Below are 19,138 nucleotides of genomic sequence, written 5' to 3'. Positions count from 1 at the left end.
CTGACAGGAAGGACCTTGTTTCATTGACGATAAATCATTGATGATGTGTGTGTGTTTCTGTTCCTCTCTCTCTTTATGCCTCTCTCATAGTTTGTGGATGTAGGTCTGAACTTTTGTATTATGAGAAGAACAGTCAGAGCGGACTGAGAACTGCTACTGTGATGTTACACCAGCACCCCCTGGTGGTGTCAAACAGCCACTGATTAAACACGTGGTTTAGAGCAGTGGTTCTCAACAGGTCTAGCCTCAGGACCCACCATCAACTCCTTGATAAGAAATTGCCACCAAAAATTTCAGATACTTTTCAACCTATGATATTTGTTTTATGAAAAACTGTGCAGTTTGGACCTCAGACTGTACAACACATGTGACAGAACAAAGAGATCACACAAAAGACATTTTTTAAAAGTGATTTTTAGACTTTTTGACCACTTGAGAATCAGTGGTTTAAAGTACTTAAAGTATGTGTTTTTCTAAATTGATTGCTTTGTTATACATTTCATATTTTTTGAAGATATAGCTAAGTATTATATTCAGTGTTAGGCAGTCATAAATAACAACATTCTTAAAGCAAATGACAAAAAAGTGTTGAGAGTCAGGATGAATATGACCACGTTAAAGATGACTGACACTTTTGGCTGCAACCGAAAAAGGTGGAATTACCTCAACCTGCAGGATGTACCTGATTTCTTCATATTAAGTATTCAATATGAGCTACATTTGACCTATTTATGCACAGGTCACTGCGTCTTTTGGCGAACATGACTGGTAACCACTGATTCTCGTTGTGCTTTGATGCACATGACAGTGAAGTGGATCTGTGAGAGAGCAAGGAGCAGCAGACCTGTTCTTCTTCGAGTGCTCGTCCTTCCCCTTCTTCACTCCAAAGATCCTCGTGATCAGAGTGCTGAAGAGCAGCGTGGATGAGTTCCTCACCTGGAAAAGGAAACAACAAAAACACAGCAGTGAGGGAGGAGGGCAGAGAGTAAGAGACGGTAAAAAGAAAACAGAGCAAACCATCGCTTCAGAAAGAGGATGAATCAGATACTCTGGTCGGCTCTGTTCACTTCTGCTGCTGCAAACTAAAATGTCAGTTGAGTTGTGTCCGAGTGAGCACAGAGCTGCAGCTCATGAGAGATGTGATTTAGTCATTTGGGTTTGGAGAGTGCAACATGCACTCCAGTTGATGTACATTCAGGGTTTTAAACTCAAACAGGTACTCAGAGAAAAGAAAAAGAGTTGTTGAGACTCACCGCCCACACAGGAGAGGTGAAGCCGAGCACAGCGGCCTGCAGACCCTCCGAGACGAAGGGAATTATGTTTTCTCCCAGACGAGTGTCTCTGTACAGAGCTCGCAGGATGTTCAGAGCGTGGACCTGAGGGAGTCAACATCAGCTCTGTTACATTTTCAATAAAACGACCATGAAGGAAACTATGTGTCTGTTCAAAACAACAGCTCACTGTTGTTTTGAACAATTAACAAAACATTTACACAACTTCTACACGTGATCTAGAGAGGAGTCATTGGATTTTACAGCGACGGTAAGAAAAAAATATATTAGGACGTCTCCTCCTGGGTTTGGGAAGTCGATGATGAGCTTTCTTTTTATCACTCTTTGACATTTTGAAGACCAAACGATAAACGATGAATTCATGTGGAAATAACCAGCAGATTCTTGGATAAGCAAAATAATAAACGACTAGAGCAGTGGTTCTCAAACTTTTTAGACTGCGTACCACCCCTGAAAATATTTGGCATAACTCCAAGTACCACCATTATGGTAGATGTTAAAATACACTGTAGGCCTATTTCTATACACATTTTACGCAAGAGGCAAATTAATTAATGAAAAGAATATTATTTATTATTGACTGTTGGCAGCCACACTATAGGACTACTAAGGGCTAGAACTGGCACTTAAACTCCACACAACTCTGACATTTGCCCAAATCAAAAAAAAAGTGCAGAACAATAAAAATGACAACTTTATACCAACAACCTGTTTGAGAATATTTAGTCTCCAGTGTTTCCCACACAAAGACGATAACTGGTCCCTAGTATATTTCCAACCTGTTCTTATTTAATTTTTCATTTATTCATAAAATTGCTGCGTGCCTGAGAGAGCGAGAGGGAGCGGGGGAGAGAGAGAGCGCGAGAGAGTGCAGGCGCGCGCTCCGCAGGCTCTGTGCAACCAGAGCCGCTGTATTATAAGTCTCTGCGTTCAACATCCCTCTCAACTCCTGAGGAGTGTTAACACTAGAACCGCCAAGACCGTGTGACGGACGGTTTGGATTTTTATAATACAAATAACTATTTTTAAATAAAAACTACGAGCCTCTCATCCTATGACTTTTCTTAAATATGTGTCCTGTATGTTTTTGTGTGACTAAAATAAAACACACAAGATTTCTGAGCATTTATACCTCTAACCACCGCCGCCTTCATATTGACAGCAGTTGAAAATGATACATTTCCCTGGATTATTTTTGTGCGTCGTTTTAATTTGTATTAGTTATTGTTTCTATTTATAGACTTCATATATATGCGCAGGAATTTAACAAAGAGTGACAGATAGATAGGATATACAAATAGACAGATAGATACATGCTCATTCTTGAGCCGGCAAAGGAACAGAGAAAGGAACACCTGCGTGTCAAGGCCAGTCTGACGTCGGTGCCTGTGGAGCCACAACATCCACAAGAGCTGAGAAGGAGGCAGTGTAAGAGAAACACGCACTGCAAGAAAAATATGACCATTGTCTCCTGCAAGGGGTGCAAGCGCCCTGTGAGTGGGAAGTGCACCGCAAAGGTTGAGCACTTTTGCCGCAGGTCTGTTCATTACGTGCCGCGGCGCTGTCCAAGGTGCTGATCGTTTATTTTTTCATCTGTTTGTTTGTTCGCCACTGCATCTGTTATGGATTTCTGCAGTTCTTTTTGTAGGCTATATAGTTTGTCATGCCCATAGATAGCCGTGTTTTTGGTGTGCGTGTGTTTTGGTCAATGATTTCCTCTATGTTGGGGAAACAAACCCAGTTGCAGAGAGGAGGAGGAGCATCGGTGTTTATCTCTTTTTTTTGCAGGGTTTTTATTAAAATGCATAGCCCAATATAGCCAACAATATAATAGACTAAAAGTTCTGTATGTTTAATTTTTTTTAGCAATTTTTTTTAAATTTTTTTGTGTTTTAGCAACAAGAGACGTGGAGCAGCAGTAAAAAACGGCGCACTAAAAAAGCAGACAGATATTGTAAATTAACATGCAACATTTAAAAGGTTACCAATCCTGCTTTATGCTGATAGTCTATTTGGTTTGTAGATAAAAGTAAGTTGTATTTAACTTCATCAAAAAAATGCATTATTTGTGTGCTTCTGAGCACAAACAATTACATTTGTATAAGCCGTCTGAAAGACGGCTGCGGCGCTTGGAGGGGGGTCTAGACTGTTGGTGGTCCAAGTGTTAAGATAGCAAAATAGAGCAGAATCACATCAGCTTCAGAGCAAGAGAGAGAGAGAGAGAGAGGGTGAGCGACTGTCCGCACATGCATCAAAAAGTGAAGCTTCTCCTGGCTCCGTTATGTACAGCTGCTTGCTGTTGTTTCAGTACGGAAATAAAAACGGAATATCGAGCGGAACTTTTCAAAACGCGAGGTGTACTCCTGTTGTTGTTTATGTTTGTGTGTGAGCATAAATTGAGCAGATTAAAGTTGTTTGTTGCAAAAACTAGATTAATTTAGAGGGGAAAACACATTTGATATTAATACAACCCAATAGATACAAGCTAGATAAGGTAAGAGTGTGACAATAATAAAAAATGTTGTTTTATGCTGAACAGGTTTTTTTTTTTATATTGTGGAGATTTCTTTGCGTACCACCACAGGGAGTCCACGTACCACCGGTGGTACGCATACCATAGTTTGAGAACCACTTGACTAGAGCATCACTGCTTTTCTCTAGATGACAGTTTAATACATTTCCTGCGTTGTCCAACCTGAGGGACGGTGGAAGTGTCTGTGTTTCTGTCTGCAGACGGCATGGCGAGCGCGATCAGCTCCCTCATGGTCATCTTCAGCAGGCTGCAGCTCGACGACTTTGGTTCAGAGGAGAGGAGAGCCTGAAGGGGAACAAACACACAAACAGAGTCAGTGTGTAGAACAACAAGAGTCAAAATGTCCCAACGTGTTTACAACAGAAAAACATGTCAGACATATTATCTCTACTTCAGTGGATTTGGAATTGGATAATAAAACTCAGACAATGTAATGCTCTGGCAGACTCTTACAGCAACAACATGCAGCACTTTCTAACATATGTGTCCCTAGTCTGTCTACAAACCCCCCAATGATGAGAAAAGTCCTCTCCGTCTTTTGCCTGCTCCACTTTTCAGAAAATGTGTGCTCCAACAGGCCGTTTGGACATTTTTCCTTCATGACATCACAAAGGGCAGTAACCCCTCCCCCAGGTGGGTGACACTCCCACAGCTAGGTGTTTGTTCTGCTCTCTGAGTCTGCCTTCTCACCGTAAACAATAGGACATGGAGCAAGAAAGACCGAGACAGCCAAGCCCTTCCAGAGAGGGGGCGTGGTCAGACACAACTCATTTACATATTTAAAGGTACAGACACAGAAACAGTCTGTTCTGAGCAGGGCTGAAATAGAGGGGTTTATAGACATGATCAAATAAAGGATCAGAGTGGATTTAGAACAAGAAACTTCACACATGTTTTGAGGAGCTCTGAGACTGAGAATTTAAACTAGTTGAAGAGGAGGAGAATATGTGACCTTTAAAACCATATAAATGCAACGATTGACAGCTTGTTTAAAAATGTGCTTTCTGCGGAGCTGTGTAATCTGTTAAGGCAGAGTACAGCAGACACAATGACAGAAAACATTCAGATATTCACATTAATTTATTTCTTGATACACTGCCACAGGTATTCATTGCTTTTGTGGTATCAATATATCAATACAATTAATATTATTCTCAATTTCTGGAAAACACTTTTAAATATTCCTGTTTGTGCAGTTTGGCACATGTGTGTGATGCATTAAATAACACGCCTCATTTCAAAGGTAGGTTCTGTAAATATGCAGTATAAGCCTCCATGCCAGATATCACTGAAACTAAACTAATGCATGCCCCTCACTGTTACCAGAGGTTTTCAATCACATAACACACATTCGACTGTAAAACAGCAGTACACATGCATACGTTTATGTCTGATATCTTCACTGAGTGACATCATCTTTATGCTCCAGGAGACGGAGGAGGAGGAATGATGTTGCTGAAGGAGCTGATGGGAGCCAGCTGTGTGTCTGTGTTTTGGTTCAGACGTTAGCTTTGTGAGGGAGAGATAGAGGAGGAGGGGGAAGAGGGGGGAGGCAGAGTGGCTGGAGGAGGTCTAGCCTTGTTCTTGTGAAGTCTGTCCCATGTGGATCGAGACCAGCATGGGGGGGGGGGGGGGGGGCAGGAGGCAGCGTTCCCGGATCTGACTCTCTTTCTGTCTTTCTGTGTGAAGGAATGCAGCCGGACGCTCTGCCAAGGTGTCGACCTCAAACTTCTGCCAGACTTCCTCCACTCCCCCTTCTTTTCTCCTTCATCCTTATCTTCTCTGTCTCCTTTCAGTCTCATTTTAAAGGAAAATTCTGCAGATTTTTAACCCCATACCAATCTTTAGCAGTTTTCAAATATGCACTCCTGAAAATTTCAGGAGGGCTAGACCTCACACCTGCACCTCACAGACTTTCCCTATTTGATGGGAGGGGAGTTTCAGGAGGTAAGTCATTGCTGAAGTGGCGCAGGAACCAACAGATTCTGATGACATAATTATTTATATCAATGCTATGTGTTACTTGACATTCAGTGCTTTCAAACTTGCACAAACCTCCTGAAATTTGTAGAAGGAGCTGCATGTGTGAATGCAAACAGCTACATTTTTCACCCGGCCTTTATCTGGAGTTTCCATGACCATTTCCTTAAACATTTATTATATAAGGAGAAAACATTCCACATTCCCCTGACCGTGGTGAACCTAAATTCAAAGATGTGAGAACTTTCTTTTTTTTTGAAACAGCAGCAGAGTCAGTGATGTCAGCAAATTACCACTGTGATAAAACACAAACTGTCAAGCTTTAATATTAGTATTCTGTGTGTGTGTGTGTGTGTGTGTGTGTGTGTGTGTGTGTGGGTCCGGTGTGGGGGGTATAAGGGAGTGAATAACACCCTGAGTCAGTCAGGTGGTTGGAGACGTTAGATACAGATTACAACACACTGCTGGAGGTGTGCAGGACAGATGACTACTGAGGAGGTCAACCAGAAGACAGTCTGTGCGTCTGTGTCTGTGTGTGTGCGTCCGTGTGTGTCTGTGTCTGTGCGTCCGTGTGTGTGTGTGTGTGTGTGTGTGTGTGAGTGTAATGAGTGTCCGTGTAAGTAATAAAAAAACTTAATGGATTAAGAAACTCAGTGTTCTTCCAGCATGAGTGCTTCAGTGGCATGCCAAGAACTGCTGATTACACTACTGTAAAAGGTAAACACACGCACACACATACACGCACACACCTGAAGAAGAGCTCTCATTTGAAACATCATCGGCTTCTTAACAACACTTGAAACCGAAACCTTCCAAGAACCCTTCTGATGCTTCGTAGCTCCTGTAGTTCTGTTTATATTCTGAAACGATGACACACCTGGATGTAGAACGGTATTCCAGCGCTGCGACGTGTGGCACACAGCTTGGACGACGGGTCGCTGGATTTGACCTCCTGTAGAACCTCAGTCAGCCAGCGGGAGGGGAGCTGCTGCAGGGCCTGACTCCCACTCCTTACACACACAAAAACACGCAGAAATAATGAGTTTTTGGACATGTGCTTACACCACAGACACACCTTGGTATCGATAAATGTATCTGTGCTTTTATTCAAAAAACAACCAGGAGGGATGATACGATACAGAACCCTAACTTTTGAAACAATACTGGTAAAATTAAAATGATTGCTATACCTGTTTCGATACCATGACAACAAAACAGAAAAGTCTCAGGTACCAAATATAGGGTAATTCTTATTTAAATTACGACTGGCAGCTAAACACAGGATCATGGCATCTCCAGGGAAACAATGTCAGATCAGACCAGCCTTCAGTCCTCCCTGCATGGACTGAATGTGGTTACTCATTCGCTTTGGTTGAGATTCCACTTTTACCTGACAGAGCTTACATCTACTTCATCATACTGCAGACCCCCTCAGTGCTTTGAGATGATATGCATTATTTGAGCATGTTTACATCCGAGCAGAAGAGCGGGGAAAGACCGGCATCGAGGGCCAAACTATTGATAATTTGTATAACCACGTGGTAATTCTGGTGCTGACTAGCGAGGGTTTTGAGGTTTAACTGTGTCAGGTTTTTAATGCTCAAATCTTGATACAAAATGTTAAAATCTATACTTTCATCTGCCGAGTCTGTACATCTCTTTTCTTCAGCTGCTGACATCAAACAGGAGAAGACAAAAGCAGATAGCGCCCTCTGCTGGTTAGAGAGTATCGCAATATATTTTTCTGTCATTTAGATTTAAATTGCTCATATTTGTATGAATAATAGTAACGGGATGTATCGTTACATCCCGACACTTCTCATCAACATCTGTTTGAAATGACTTCATGTGGTATAAGACGGGTGGGGTTGATGGCGGGTTGTTGAGTTCATCAAGCAGCCTGAGGTGTCCAAAAAAAAGCAGTGCTGTAAACTATTTAAAAGTACAATTGTAACCAAGGAGATTGGTTAAAGAGACAAAACAGAGAAAGTAAAGGGGGGGGTGGAAAGATTTAAAAAGAGAACGAGCAAAAGAGAGACACGGTGAGAGAGTGCAAACACAGAGGAGCCAGCAGAGCCAGATCCCAGAGCATCAAACAGCCGTGGTTAAACACCCCGCAATCAACACCCCATAACCCAGCACACGGCCTGCATACCATCTACACACTGAAAACACACACACACACACACGAGCTCCGAGCAGGACACACACACTCCCAGTTCTCCCACACACAACCACCAGAATGTCGCCCTCGTTACACAACATGCTGCCAGACTGCTTTCTGTACGAGAACAAAACAGGAGAGTTTTGTTTTAACAGCGCTGGGTGGTTCAAAGTCAACATTGTCGGGTTTGTGGTTTGTCACCTGCCGCAGGGCCAAATCATCCTCCACAGCCCACCGCTGAGGAGAGCAGGGTGAGGAATTCTTGTGTGTTGTTCAGAATTAATAGATGGTTTGTTTCCTCCCCTCAGTAGGATCATTGTGGAGTTATTTCCAGGAGTTGCAGAGGACAGGAGTTGTATGAGACTTGTTTAAAAATGGGTCTTTCAGTGGCGCTGATGGCCTAGCTGTTAGGTTGTGCTCCATATACAGTCCTCTAGTGAGGCAGCGTGGGTTGAAGTCCGATCTGCAGCTCCTTTCCTGCATGTCTTCCCCCCCCCCCCCCTCTGATTTCCTACTCTGTCCCCTCAAAATAAAGTGCCACTTTCAGCTTTTGCTCCTTGTGATAACATCTTAAAGATGATTTACTTTCTTATTCTACTAAATGTCCTCCTGCAGCTCTCCTGGCTGCTCATGAGATAAATGATTATTAACACACATCATTACGTCTTGATGTAATCACATACTTCCACCTGAGGAGTGACACTAAGAGGACACGGCCACCTGCTAACAAGAAGGCAAACCAACACTCAGTACAGCTATTCAGCAGTGTTACCTTTCAGCCCCTCTGCCCTGAATGTGAACACACACAAAAACACACACACACACCTGCACAGCATCTCGGTGAGGCGCACAAAGCCCACATAAGCCAGTTCAAAGGCTCCACGATGACGAGACTGCAGCAGCTGCTGACGGAAGTACAAGCCGACCCCCTCCACCTGCAGACACACAGAGAGAGAGAGAGAGAGAGAGAGACTTCAGAGAGTGTATTTGTGTGTGTGTGTGTGTGTGTGAGAGAGAATTAATTGAACATAAGGGTCAAAATAAAATCACAGCATTCAGATCAGTTATTTGATGGGTTATTCTGAACATGTGAAGAGAGCAGACAGGGAGCAGTGAGTAAGTGAAGACGGGCGCTACGGTTGTTTAAAATTCTTCCTGAACTTAATCAAAAGAGCAAAAATGATTTAACAGGCTGATTTGGGAGTAGCACAGATTATATCGGTAGCTGTGTTTATTATTGGTGCATCTGATTACAAACCTTTGGTTCGGATCAAAACGCTGACCTTTTTGTCAAAAATGATATATATACATTTTATTATTTAACTTTTCTCCTTAGGTAGCATTCATGGAGCTGCATCTCCAATTGCAGCTCCATGAATGTTCATAATGTATCACACCCTACATTTTCTTCACTGTATTCTAGGGCTTAATTTCTAATTTTAAACTAAAATGTGTCGTTTTCATTTCGAGTGATGCTTTGATTTCAGTTTGAAATATTCAATAAATAACCACAGAATAGTTCATCAGATATGCACTCTTTCATTAGAAAACACATCCCAGCTTTAATAGACGAGCATATTTACAGTAGAGAGCATGACAGTGAACTATGAGGGTAGAAAACAAAAACAAAATAATAATTAATCGAAATGGAGGTAAAAAGTTCAATTATTCATGATACTGATTAAAGGTTTAAAAATCTGAGAACTGACATTAATATAAAAACAGAATAATTTCAATATCAGTATCTGTTATCCTCAATCAGGGACATCAATGACAATGACTAGCTTTCTGCAGCGTTTTGTTTTAGACATTAAATATTCTTCTTCCACTGAAACCACCACAGCAGATTGTGCAAAAAGAAAAGTGCTTAACTGTGTAATCTAATCCCTCTTCAGACTGTTTCGCTTGTGTGTTTCAGAGACGTCGCTCGGTTTGCAGCCAGTGAGCATGGAGCTCACGCAGCGTGAGAGCAGCATGTCAGTAGCGTGACAAATGTGTTCAAATGAGGATGCTGAGACATCCACATAATGGCCACCGTCAGAAAAACCAACCAGTTAGTAATAGTGTTAGCGACATTATTCTAACTATACACACATACAAACACACACGCTGTGGCAGAGTGTAAACTGGTGAGTGTGCAGCAGGTGAGGCGGCAGGGCGAGGCGGACGCTGAGCTGCACTGCCCTGTCATTACAGCTGTGGCATCACCGCCACCACAGAGCGAGCAGGCCTCGACTTAGTCAGGGGTGGCACGGAGGGCACAGGGAGGGGTGGCAAGGCCCGCTGCATGATAAATAACACCCTATGTGAAAAGGAGGAAAAAAATAAAAACCAACAGCCCCTCAGGGATGTGGAGTCAGACACAACATCTAATCTGACAGAGACGCAGACCTGCAGAGGAATCAAGACAACAAGAGACCCTGTAATGTAGAGGATACTGAAAAGGTTTATAAGAGGGAGAACAGCAGCCTAAATGAATGAATGAAAATGTGTAAAATTTGTGTTTTGCCAGAAGGAGAAAAGAGAACAAAACACGCAGGGCTTATGCAGCCCGTTTCTGGCCACATGACTGCTCCTAAACTGGACTGACCCTGCAGACCCAAAGCGGACTAACTTTAACACCAAAGTACGGCCTGAGTGAACCACAGCCGCACCAAGCCCAGTGACTTATCACATTGTTGGTCGGAGCGGACTCCAGCACAGGCCTGACCTCACCGGGGTAAAAATGGCAGCGACAGTCACTGTTAGATGGCCCGTGGCTGCCGGGGCTCAGACCGCTGCGGTGCTGCGCCGGGTCGAGGCCTCGCCTATTTACGACCTCGCTCTCGAAGGTTCCCGTCTGTGTAGCTGTTTAAAAAGGGCCGAGCAAGCTTCATGCGCGGCGTGGGGGGAGGGTACCAGGGGGACTTTATTTAGATGTCAACTTCCTGTTTGCAAGCGTGACCGTTTCCCAGAAAAACTTCACTGTGCGGAGAGAGAAGTTTCCCAAGTCTAATTACATGTATGCTCGGGGCCGTGACTGTGACCCAAATAGACCAGCTCTCCCCCGAGGACGACGGTTAGACAGCGGCACGCCGACCATGTTTGTTGTTACTGTTGCTGCAATCTGCTGGAGGAAATGTCACATTTTTGTTTACAGCGTCAAGGCAATATTTGTATTACTAAAACTCATCTAAAACTACTGGAAAGTATTTAAGTACCATCGAGAATCATACGGTGTTATCACCAAGTGGCAACCTCAGCTGTTTAAGAGTGAAGCCAACGCTGAAGTGCAGAATACTGCATTTCCTTGAGTGTTGATAACATGAATGTTAATAATCATGTTAACAGCCTGAAGAAATGTTGGTCTTCATCGGCACACACTGTAACCTAGAGTGATGCAAGTTTAAAGCGTGGCTGATCTGACTGTAAGCGGGCACGTTGTAGACGTTTACCGGGGCGCGTAAGGCCCGTCTAAGCTCCACCTCCATGCCTGTTACTAGAATGACCGAAAGTCAGTTTGAGTCAGTATATCCAATATGGCGACCGCCAGCTTTGGGCTTCAGAAGTAAGTTTTAGAAACCAATGAGTGACATCACTGAGACTACATCCATGTTTTATACAATTTATGGATTACATACAGGCTCAAAACTCGTAAAAATGTCCTGGCTGAAGAGCGATTGCTGCAGGAACTATTAAGTGTGCCGGCAGGGATGGTGATGTTTATATCCTGCGATTGTTGAGCTACTGGTTCCATCTTTGTTCCAGTAATGACTCTGCTCACCAGTTTGTTCTTTTCCACTAAAAACTAGGACAAATATTAGAGATGCTTTTGAATAATGGAGAGAGGTCAGAACGCAGAAAGGTTTCAAGGTTCCCATGTGTGAATCGGCTCTAGGGAGGAGGGGGCGGGGGGAGGCAGCTCACTTTAATGTTTTCTTTCCTCCTTTAACACTCTGATGACTTCAACTCACATCATTCCCATCGAGCTGTTCCAAATAAACCCTGACTGTCAAACTCCAGCTGACCAGTGACGTTGGTGGTCTGACACACTCATAACACACGCTGTCAGGACATAATGGAACTTGTTTTTTTTGTTTTTGGTACAATCTGCAAATGTTGTCATTCCATCTCCTGTCATCATCTCAAAATCAGAAAAAGTTTAAATAAAGCGCCATCTTTGAAAAAGTCAAAAGATATTCTGGACATTGATCGGCAAAGAAAATAATGAAACGTAAAAAAACTAAAACTGTTACCATGGTGCCACCAATGACAGGAACAACTGCAGCGTTACCATGCCAACAGGGATGTAACACAGGATGCTGGCAGAGGACTGGGAGGTGTTGGACTAACACACACATTTTGGAAAGAGACACCACACACTGTTCTCATGTTTGCCAGCGGTAGGGCAGATTGACCACAACAACTCAGCCAGACCCAACTTTCCTAACACGCATTAACAACAACGCTTAATGCTAACACACACACACAAACACACACACACTAGTGTTAATGCAAACACACACACCACTATTAATGCTACAACGCACTCAGCGTTCACAGAGTGTAGAACTGATGACAGCAGATGAAAACTCGATGCGGTAAAACAGAGAGGACAGGAGTTCACATTTTCCTCAGTATGAGTTCATGTTTTCATCGGTTATGTAATAACACCCAATCGCCATAGTTACCACAGTGGACACTATGGTACCCATGACACACTCATCAATTATCTCTCCAGGACACTGTGGTTATGACATCATCATTTCTGTAGTAGCTATTTTACCAAACAGATACTTCATGCAGCGGATGAACAACTGATGAAATCTTTTAATGAGGCATGAATAAAAAACTCACTGACGTACTTTAGTGCGAAACGGATCAATATACGTGTTTTGTTTACTCACTTAACCTTCATTAAAGGTCCAATCAGTAAGGTGTGTAGTGAATAAAATGATAAAGTGCCCTTACTATATGATCAGACATTAAGGAAACATGCTATGTTGAAGTGCTGGCTTCTCTAACAACAATGCAGCAGCCAGTATGTCCTCCTTCTAACTTTAGATTCTGCTCCTGAATGCTCTGGATTTGTTTGGACCAGAGGCGGTTTTAAGACACCGCCACACGGCCGTTTAGGACACCCCTCGGTTTGCCAGATATGAGAGCAGTTATCAGGTCAAACCAACAGGTGTTGCAGCGATGGAAGCGGGCAAGAGAAGTGGTTCAGATAGAAGTGAACCACAGTGAACAGCCCTCCACAATGTTTAGAATTTGGACTGCAGTACCCGTTTTAAACACTAGGAGTCAGAGTTACATATTGCTTCTTTAAACCAGGTTTATTCCAACGGGATTGAGGTAAACCTGGGGTGTCATTTCTAAAAAAAAGTGCGTTGAATCCATAATTGTAAGTACGGTAAACTGAAAGTGGCGTACATCAAAACTAATTTGATTTATATAAACATGCATATGCACACCTGTACCCTATGTTCCCATTATAAATCAAAATCCCTACAGCAGTTTGATCGGTCAAAGCCAGCTTTCGATTTGTGGGTTTAATCATCAAAATGTTGTAGGTTAAGAGCTGCTACCCTCCATCACAGACACCGAAAACACACATTCAGCACATAGCCGAGTGCGATACTTCCTACTTTCTCTCTCAGGAGTGAACATTCACAGTCAACAAGCAAACACAAACATGCCCCCCACCCCCTGTACCCCCTACACAGACAAACACAGCCTATGTCTGGCTCCCTTGTTATTATGGATGTTCACATGCTGAACCACTCAGACGACTATTCCTGTGAGTGTGTGTCCGCGCATGTGTGTGTATGTGGGAGTGTGTTGTTTGCAGCGTTCGGTGTTTTCCTGCTGGCGGTGGAAGCGATTTGGAAAGAATGCAGTGGAAAGGGAGGGGCGTCGCGGCCGTTAAACCAGCGGGGTCGGGCCTCAAATGAAAGCGCAGCGCTAACGAGGGCGGATGCTAATTGAAGAGCCTCCCAGCGTGGAGTCACAAACACACACAAACAAACACATTCATTCACATCATTCCAGCCTACAGTACGCACACACAGGACATGACACATAACGTGAAACCTGTCTACGTGTGTGGATGTAGATCAAAATAAAGATCTTAGATTTGCCCGTGTCAGGGAGATGAATATTTCAACGTCTGACTGTTGGGACAGTTCTCCATTGTGATCAAGATGGAGGCCGGCCAGGGTTTGGTCAAACTTTTGGTCGTCCTTCCTGCATGACAATTTGCATTGAAAGTCCATGACATGCAGTATCTATGCAGCTGTGTAGATCTTTCTGGTATCGTGTGGAGTTTGAACTCCTCCTAGCTTACGGCAACAGTGATAGTTGTGAAGTACAGCCTGCAATCACTTACCTAGAGTCAAACTGCCCACCTCCTCTGCTCACATGCCTTTAATTGTAATTGATTAATATGCCACTATTTTCTTTAAATTCAGTATTATGACCTCTTGAAAGATGTTAAAAAGTGGCACCCCAAAGGCCCCACATGCAAAAGAATGGGTCTGCACAATGACTGAAACAGCATCTTATGAGTGTATGCTAAACAGGCTCAGTGACAGTAGGGTGGAGGAGGGTTCTCCCTGGGACAGGTTCTGGGACTACATAAAGGTGGATGACATGCCCAAATAATTGTCAGTCTCATCCCTGATAGGATCACCATTTTGATGTATTTTTGATTCAACTCCTGATGTATTTATTTTTCTACTTTTTTATTTCTAGCCTGCTGCTGAAGTTGTTTGTGTTCACTGAATCTGTGTACTGAAGTCTGCCTCCATGAGTTGTGTAAAATAAGGGTTACTTTATCCTTGAAACTCAAGTGTGTTAATGCCATGTACCATGCCTTTGAGACTTCAATAAAAAATTTGAATTCCAACACAAAAGTGGCGTCCCCAGTCCGGTCTGTGTCATTATGAACCCCAGCACTTCGTGCTCTGTGAAGCAGACGCTTCAGTTGGTCATGGTGGCAGCAGCATGTCTCAGCATTATATACTGGTTTTTGGTCACACCAGTATATATTTTAAAATGAAAGAGTTGGTATTAAAAAGTGCATGGTTTTCCCGCTGCGCAACCATGAAAATTGAATTCACAGACTGGGACACCAATATTATGCCATCACCGAATCAATATGATGGTACCTGTGTGTGTGTGTGTGTGTGTGTGTGTGTGTGTGTGTGTGTGTGTGTGTGTGTGTGTTTGGTCCTTCCGTTTCTCACTTGTTCCTCTGTGATGAGTCCAGGCTGTGTGTGGGTGTTGTCACTATAATGCAAAGGCAGACTCTGACACAGCTGACCCAGCAGCATGGCCACCTCCTTCATGCTCCGCCAGCAACACACCAGCACCATCTGAGCCGTCACCCTGTAGCCCTCACCACCTGCAGCGCGCACACACACAGACACACACAGACACACACAGACACACATGGAAAAAGGGACATGGGAAAATGTTGGTCACTTTTTGGGTTACAGTATCACATAAGGGATATTTGAATGATTGTGTTGTTATGTTATGTACCGTATTAAAGCTATGTTCAGAGAAAACTAAAGGACGCATTTTCTTATTGATTGGACACACACACACTCGCGCACACACTCGCGCACACACTCGCGCAGAGTCTTGTAATCGCTCCTCAGGGTGAAAGTTCAGTAGTTTAGGTCATTTAATGGGATTCCTAGAAGTTTTGGATTGTGCACTTTAAAGACAGAAATAAAGTCAAACACTGCCCCCATCAGTGCAGAACTGGTACTGCATGCATGAACATGATAACTCACTGGTCTTGTTACAGATAAAAAGTGAGCGAGCAGAATGTAAAGTGCAAGTGCCTTCAATTTTATTTTTGCTTAATTTGAAATCAGTTTATTTTAAAACTCGTCACATCCATACATCATGCCAGACCAAAACAACCAATAAAGTCAATAAAACTTGATCAAAGCGTTGAAAGTGTTTCCTTTCTATTCTTTTATCCACAACCACACACCTGCTCCTCTCCTCTTGCTCAGTATTCTGAATCTCACCTGTGTTCAGTGTGGCCGTGTGTGTCGGAGTGTGTGTGCGATCATCTGTGCGCTGTGTGTCCAGCTCTCTGGTGCTCGTGAAGAAGTCGTTTGTGTCTCTGGGTTGAATCTCCTGCAGGATCCTCTGCAGACCGTCAGACGTCTCTGCACAAACACACACACACACACACACACACACAAACACATCATATCTATCACATATACCCGTCTGTCTTCACGGCAAACTCATGTAATCTTAACTGAACGCTTCCATCAACTCATAGTTTAATTTAGTCTTCAAAATGTCTTAATTTTCTATTTCTTTGTTTTTAATGGAGTTCAACCTGTCGCAATAACATCTTCAGAATTGAAGTTTGAAAAGAATACGTTTCAGGTTTCTATTTTGGGGTGATCATGTCAGTTTCCTTCAGTCAATGTTGATTGAAAAATTCTCAAATGTATACTTTTTTTAATATCTTTTATTGCACTAGAAGCTTTCATAGTCAGTGAAGTTCTGGGAGTTCTGTAGTTCTGGGACTAGATTAGCTGAAACCTTCAGCTAATCTTAGCTTTCAAGAATTTCTGGTTTTGGTATTTTTTTGCAAAGACATTTATATAATTTTTACTTTAAATATATTTTAGAGAAATTTATTTGATCTCAAAGTCAGACACACAACCTTATGATCAATTACATTTTCAGACCATCAAATGTTCTTCACATTTTCACATAGCCCAACATGATGTCTGTAATTAGTAGACACAGAGAGCATGACAGCTACTTTACTAAACTTTGCGGCTATTTTTAAGCCATATTAATCAGACACAGCCATAAATAAATTTAAAAATAAAATAGACATGCGGACGCCCGCACATCGGAGAACAACACAGAGAACATGACAGCTACTTTGTGTCTCATATTGTGTCATGTTAGTTAGATACAGCCATGAAACTCTGGATTTCTCCATAATGAAGGCTGTCAGCGTTGTGTACCCGCGTGCTTGTGCTCATGCATGAAGTGTACCATGCTGAAGCACACCTCTCTCCAAAGTGTGCCAAAGACAAGGAAGTGTACCGTGCCTGAGCACGATACGGAGCGGTCACATTGATCTAACGAACTGGACTTTAGCGTTGAAGTGTGCTTGGGCACGGTATGGATGGCCAGTGAGACTGTGCCCTTAGATTGAGATTATCAGTCTGAGAAACCTGCAGACCTGAGTCAGTGTCCATGGGGATGAGTCCTTCAGGGGAGGAGCTCTGGACTACAGGTGAGACCACATCAGACATCCTGTAACACACAGCGATCAGCTCTGACACCAGACGTCTCCACAGCTCTGTGTGCCCCAGACTCCTAAAAACACACAAACACTCAGTTAGTGAACTGTAGAAGGTTGTTACAGGTGTGTATGTGTGTGTGTGTATGTGTGCTCACTCAGTGTTGAGATGCTGCAGGACGGCAGTGATGCAGTGTGCTCTGCCGTACAGAGGAGAGGAAGCAGCGGCCTGCAGGAGGGACGACTCGGCCCTCGAGACCTCTGACTGCAGACACTCCAACAAGAACTGAACCACTGAGGACACACAGACAACAAAACACTCACACCTGACACATATTTACACACATACATACATTTTCAGTGCTACTCATCCAGATCTTACCAGCCAGTGTGTTGAGCTCCATGATGGCTGCCTCAGACGCCTGGGAGGGCAGGGAGGGAGGCTGAAAATGGATGCCTTGCTCCTGGGCACAGAGCAGCAGAGCCTGACTCAGGTGAGGCTGGTGCAGCAGCAGGTCGAAGAGGTGAGCTGCTGTGACACTGTCGAAAGGCTTTGTGCTGGTACTGAGGTCCAGAGCAGCCCCGAGAACTCTATGCATCCTTTCTGGCACCTTAAGTCATGAGAAAGAAAACAGAACTTTAAAACATGACTATAATTATACATTTAGTATCTTAAAATGGGGAAAGGGGGTTAAGTCAGTCGCTTAATCTGGTCCTCATGGTTACCTGAAGTCCCACAGCAGACGGTGGCAGTTGCCGTAGTAACGTTGAGGCAAGTTGTTTGACTTCCAGGAAGTTGCTGGCGACACAGTAGAGGACATTCTGAGCATGTGCAGAGGTCACCACTTCACCAAGGGCGAACACATCAGCACCTTAAGAGAACAGAGAGGCGGAGAAGACAACAAGCCCGCTGAAGCATCAGAGAGAAGAGACGGGATGGATAGTGACATCCAGTATTAGATAGTTTTCCTGCTTAATCTCCAACAACTACCGTTAGTCCAACACAGTTCATCCAATGTAGTTTAAATAGATGAGATTTACTTGTTATTGATGAAGACTTTATTTTCAGGTCTGGATTTAAGAAGGCGAACATACAATCTGCAGGCTGATCTTAAAACAGTATTTTTATGTTTAAAATCTAATTTCCTTGTTCTGTGTGCTGTTTTGGCTCAGTCTGTAGAGCAGGAGCCCCGTACTCAGCCCCTGGATGTTCAACTGGAACCCCTCTGCTTGTCAAATTGTTGTTGGTTGTACCTGTGCTGAAGGTGAAGATCTGTCCCAGCTGACACAGCACGTGCAGAGACATCAGGCATTTAGAGAAGGACGCTCCAGGAAGCAAAACGTCCAACAGACTCACACACATCCAGCACAGGAACTCCTACATAACACACACACACACACACGCACACGCACACGCACACGCGCACACACGCACGATCAGTGCAAGCTCTGAGTCTGTAAACCCTGAAATGAGGGATACTCTGAATATTCTGTTTCAGTTAGGGAGTTTACTCAAACGCGAGGAAGAGAGGGAACTTCAGCTCTGAGTCTGTTACTATGGTAACTGAATCTTTGAACTTAACCTAGTCAGGTGCAGGTTTCCTTCAATGAACTCCGAGTTTCTCTCTGTCTCCTCCATTCTGTCTTTTAGTCTGTTATCATGCTTGTGTTAGGGGAGATTCCCCGTTTTCACAGGAGGCAAATGTCACCACCACGGCAAAATTGTATCAGGGGGCTGGCAGGAAATATTCTGACTAAAGTCAGACTGAAATATTTGTTTGTTTGTGATCAGACGTGCTGCTCATCCTGAAGTTTTCAGAGTCTGGTGTGAAAGAACCATGACAGACCAAAGTTTAACTTGAATCAAAGAGTCGTAGGGTTGACCTCTCGTTGTG

At 43.5% G+C, this 19,138-nt stretch overlaps 1 protein-coding gene across 3 annotated transcripts in view; it reads right to left on the bottom strand.

Annotated features, from left to right (window-relative positions):
* The window catches only part of thada (THADA armadillo repeat containing), an 84,168-nt gene that overhangs the window by 58,358 nt on the left and 6,672 nt on the right, over window positions 1–19,138 (bottom strand). For all 3 annotated transcript variants that reach the window (XM_065959169.1, XM_065959171.1, XM_065959170.1), the window contains exons 15-26: window positions 18,498–18,621; window positions 17,970–18,115; window positions 17,626–17,854; window positions 17,402–17,537; window positions 17,184–17,320; window positions 15,994–16,137; window positions 15,196–15,353; window positions 8,795–8,904; window positions 6,683–6,815; window positions 3,988–4,110; window positions 1,254–1,376; window positions 845–936 (exon numbers count right to left, since the gene is read on the bottom strand). In XM_065959169.1, the coding sequence (XP_065815241.1) occupies window positions 845–936; window positions 1,254–1,376; window positions 3,988–4,110; window positions 6,683–6,815; window positions 8,795–8,904; window positions 15,196–15,353; window positions 15,994–16,137; window positions 17,184–17,320; window positions 17,402–17,537; window positions 17,626–17,854; window positions 17,970–18,115; window positions 18,498–18,621 (1,655 nt within the window). The remainder of the gene's footprint in view (window positions 1–844; window positions 937–1,253; window positions 1,377–3,987; window positions 4,111–6,682; window positions 6,816–8,794; window positions 8,905–15,195; window positions 15,354–15,993; window positions 16,138–17,183; window positions 17,321–17,401; window positions 17,538–17,625; window positions 17,855–17,969; window positions 18,116–18,497; window positions 18,622–19,138) is intronic.

This window comes from Labrus bergylta, chromosome 10, assembly GCF_963930695.1.
Source record: "Labrus bergylta chromosome 10, fLabBer1.1, whole genome shotgun sequence".
NCBI classification, from domain to species: Eukaryota; Metazoa; Chordata; class Actinopteri; order Labriformes; family Labridae; genus Labrus; species Labrus bergylta.
Note: the sequence above shows the minus strand (reverse complement) of the source record. Positions and strands in the feature narration are given on the sequence as shown.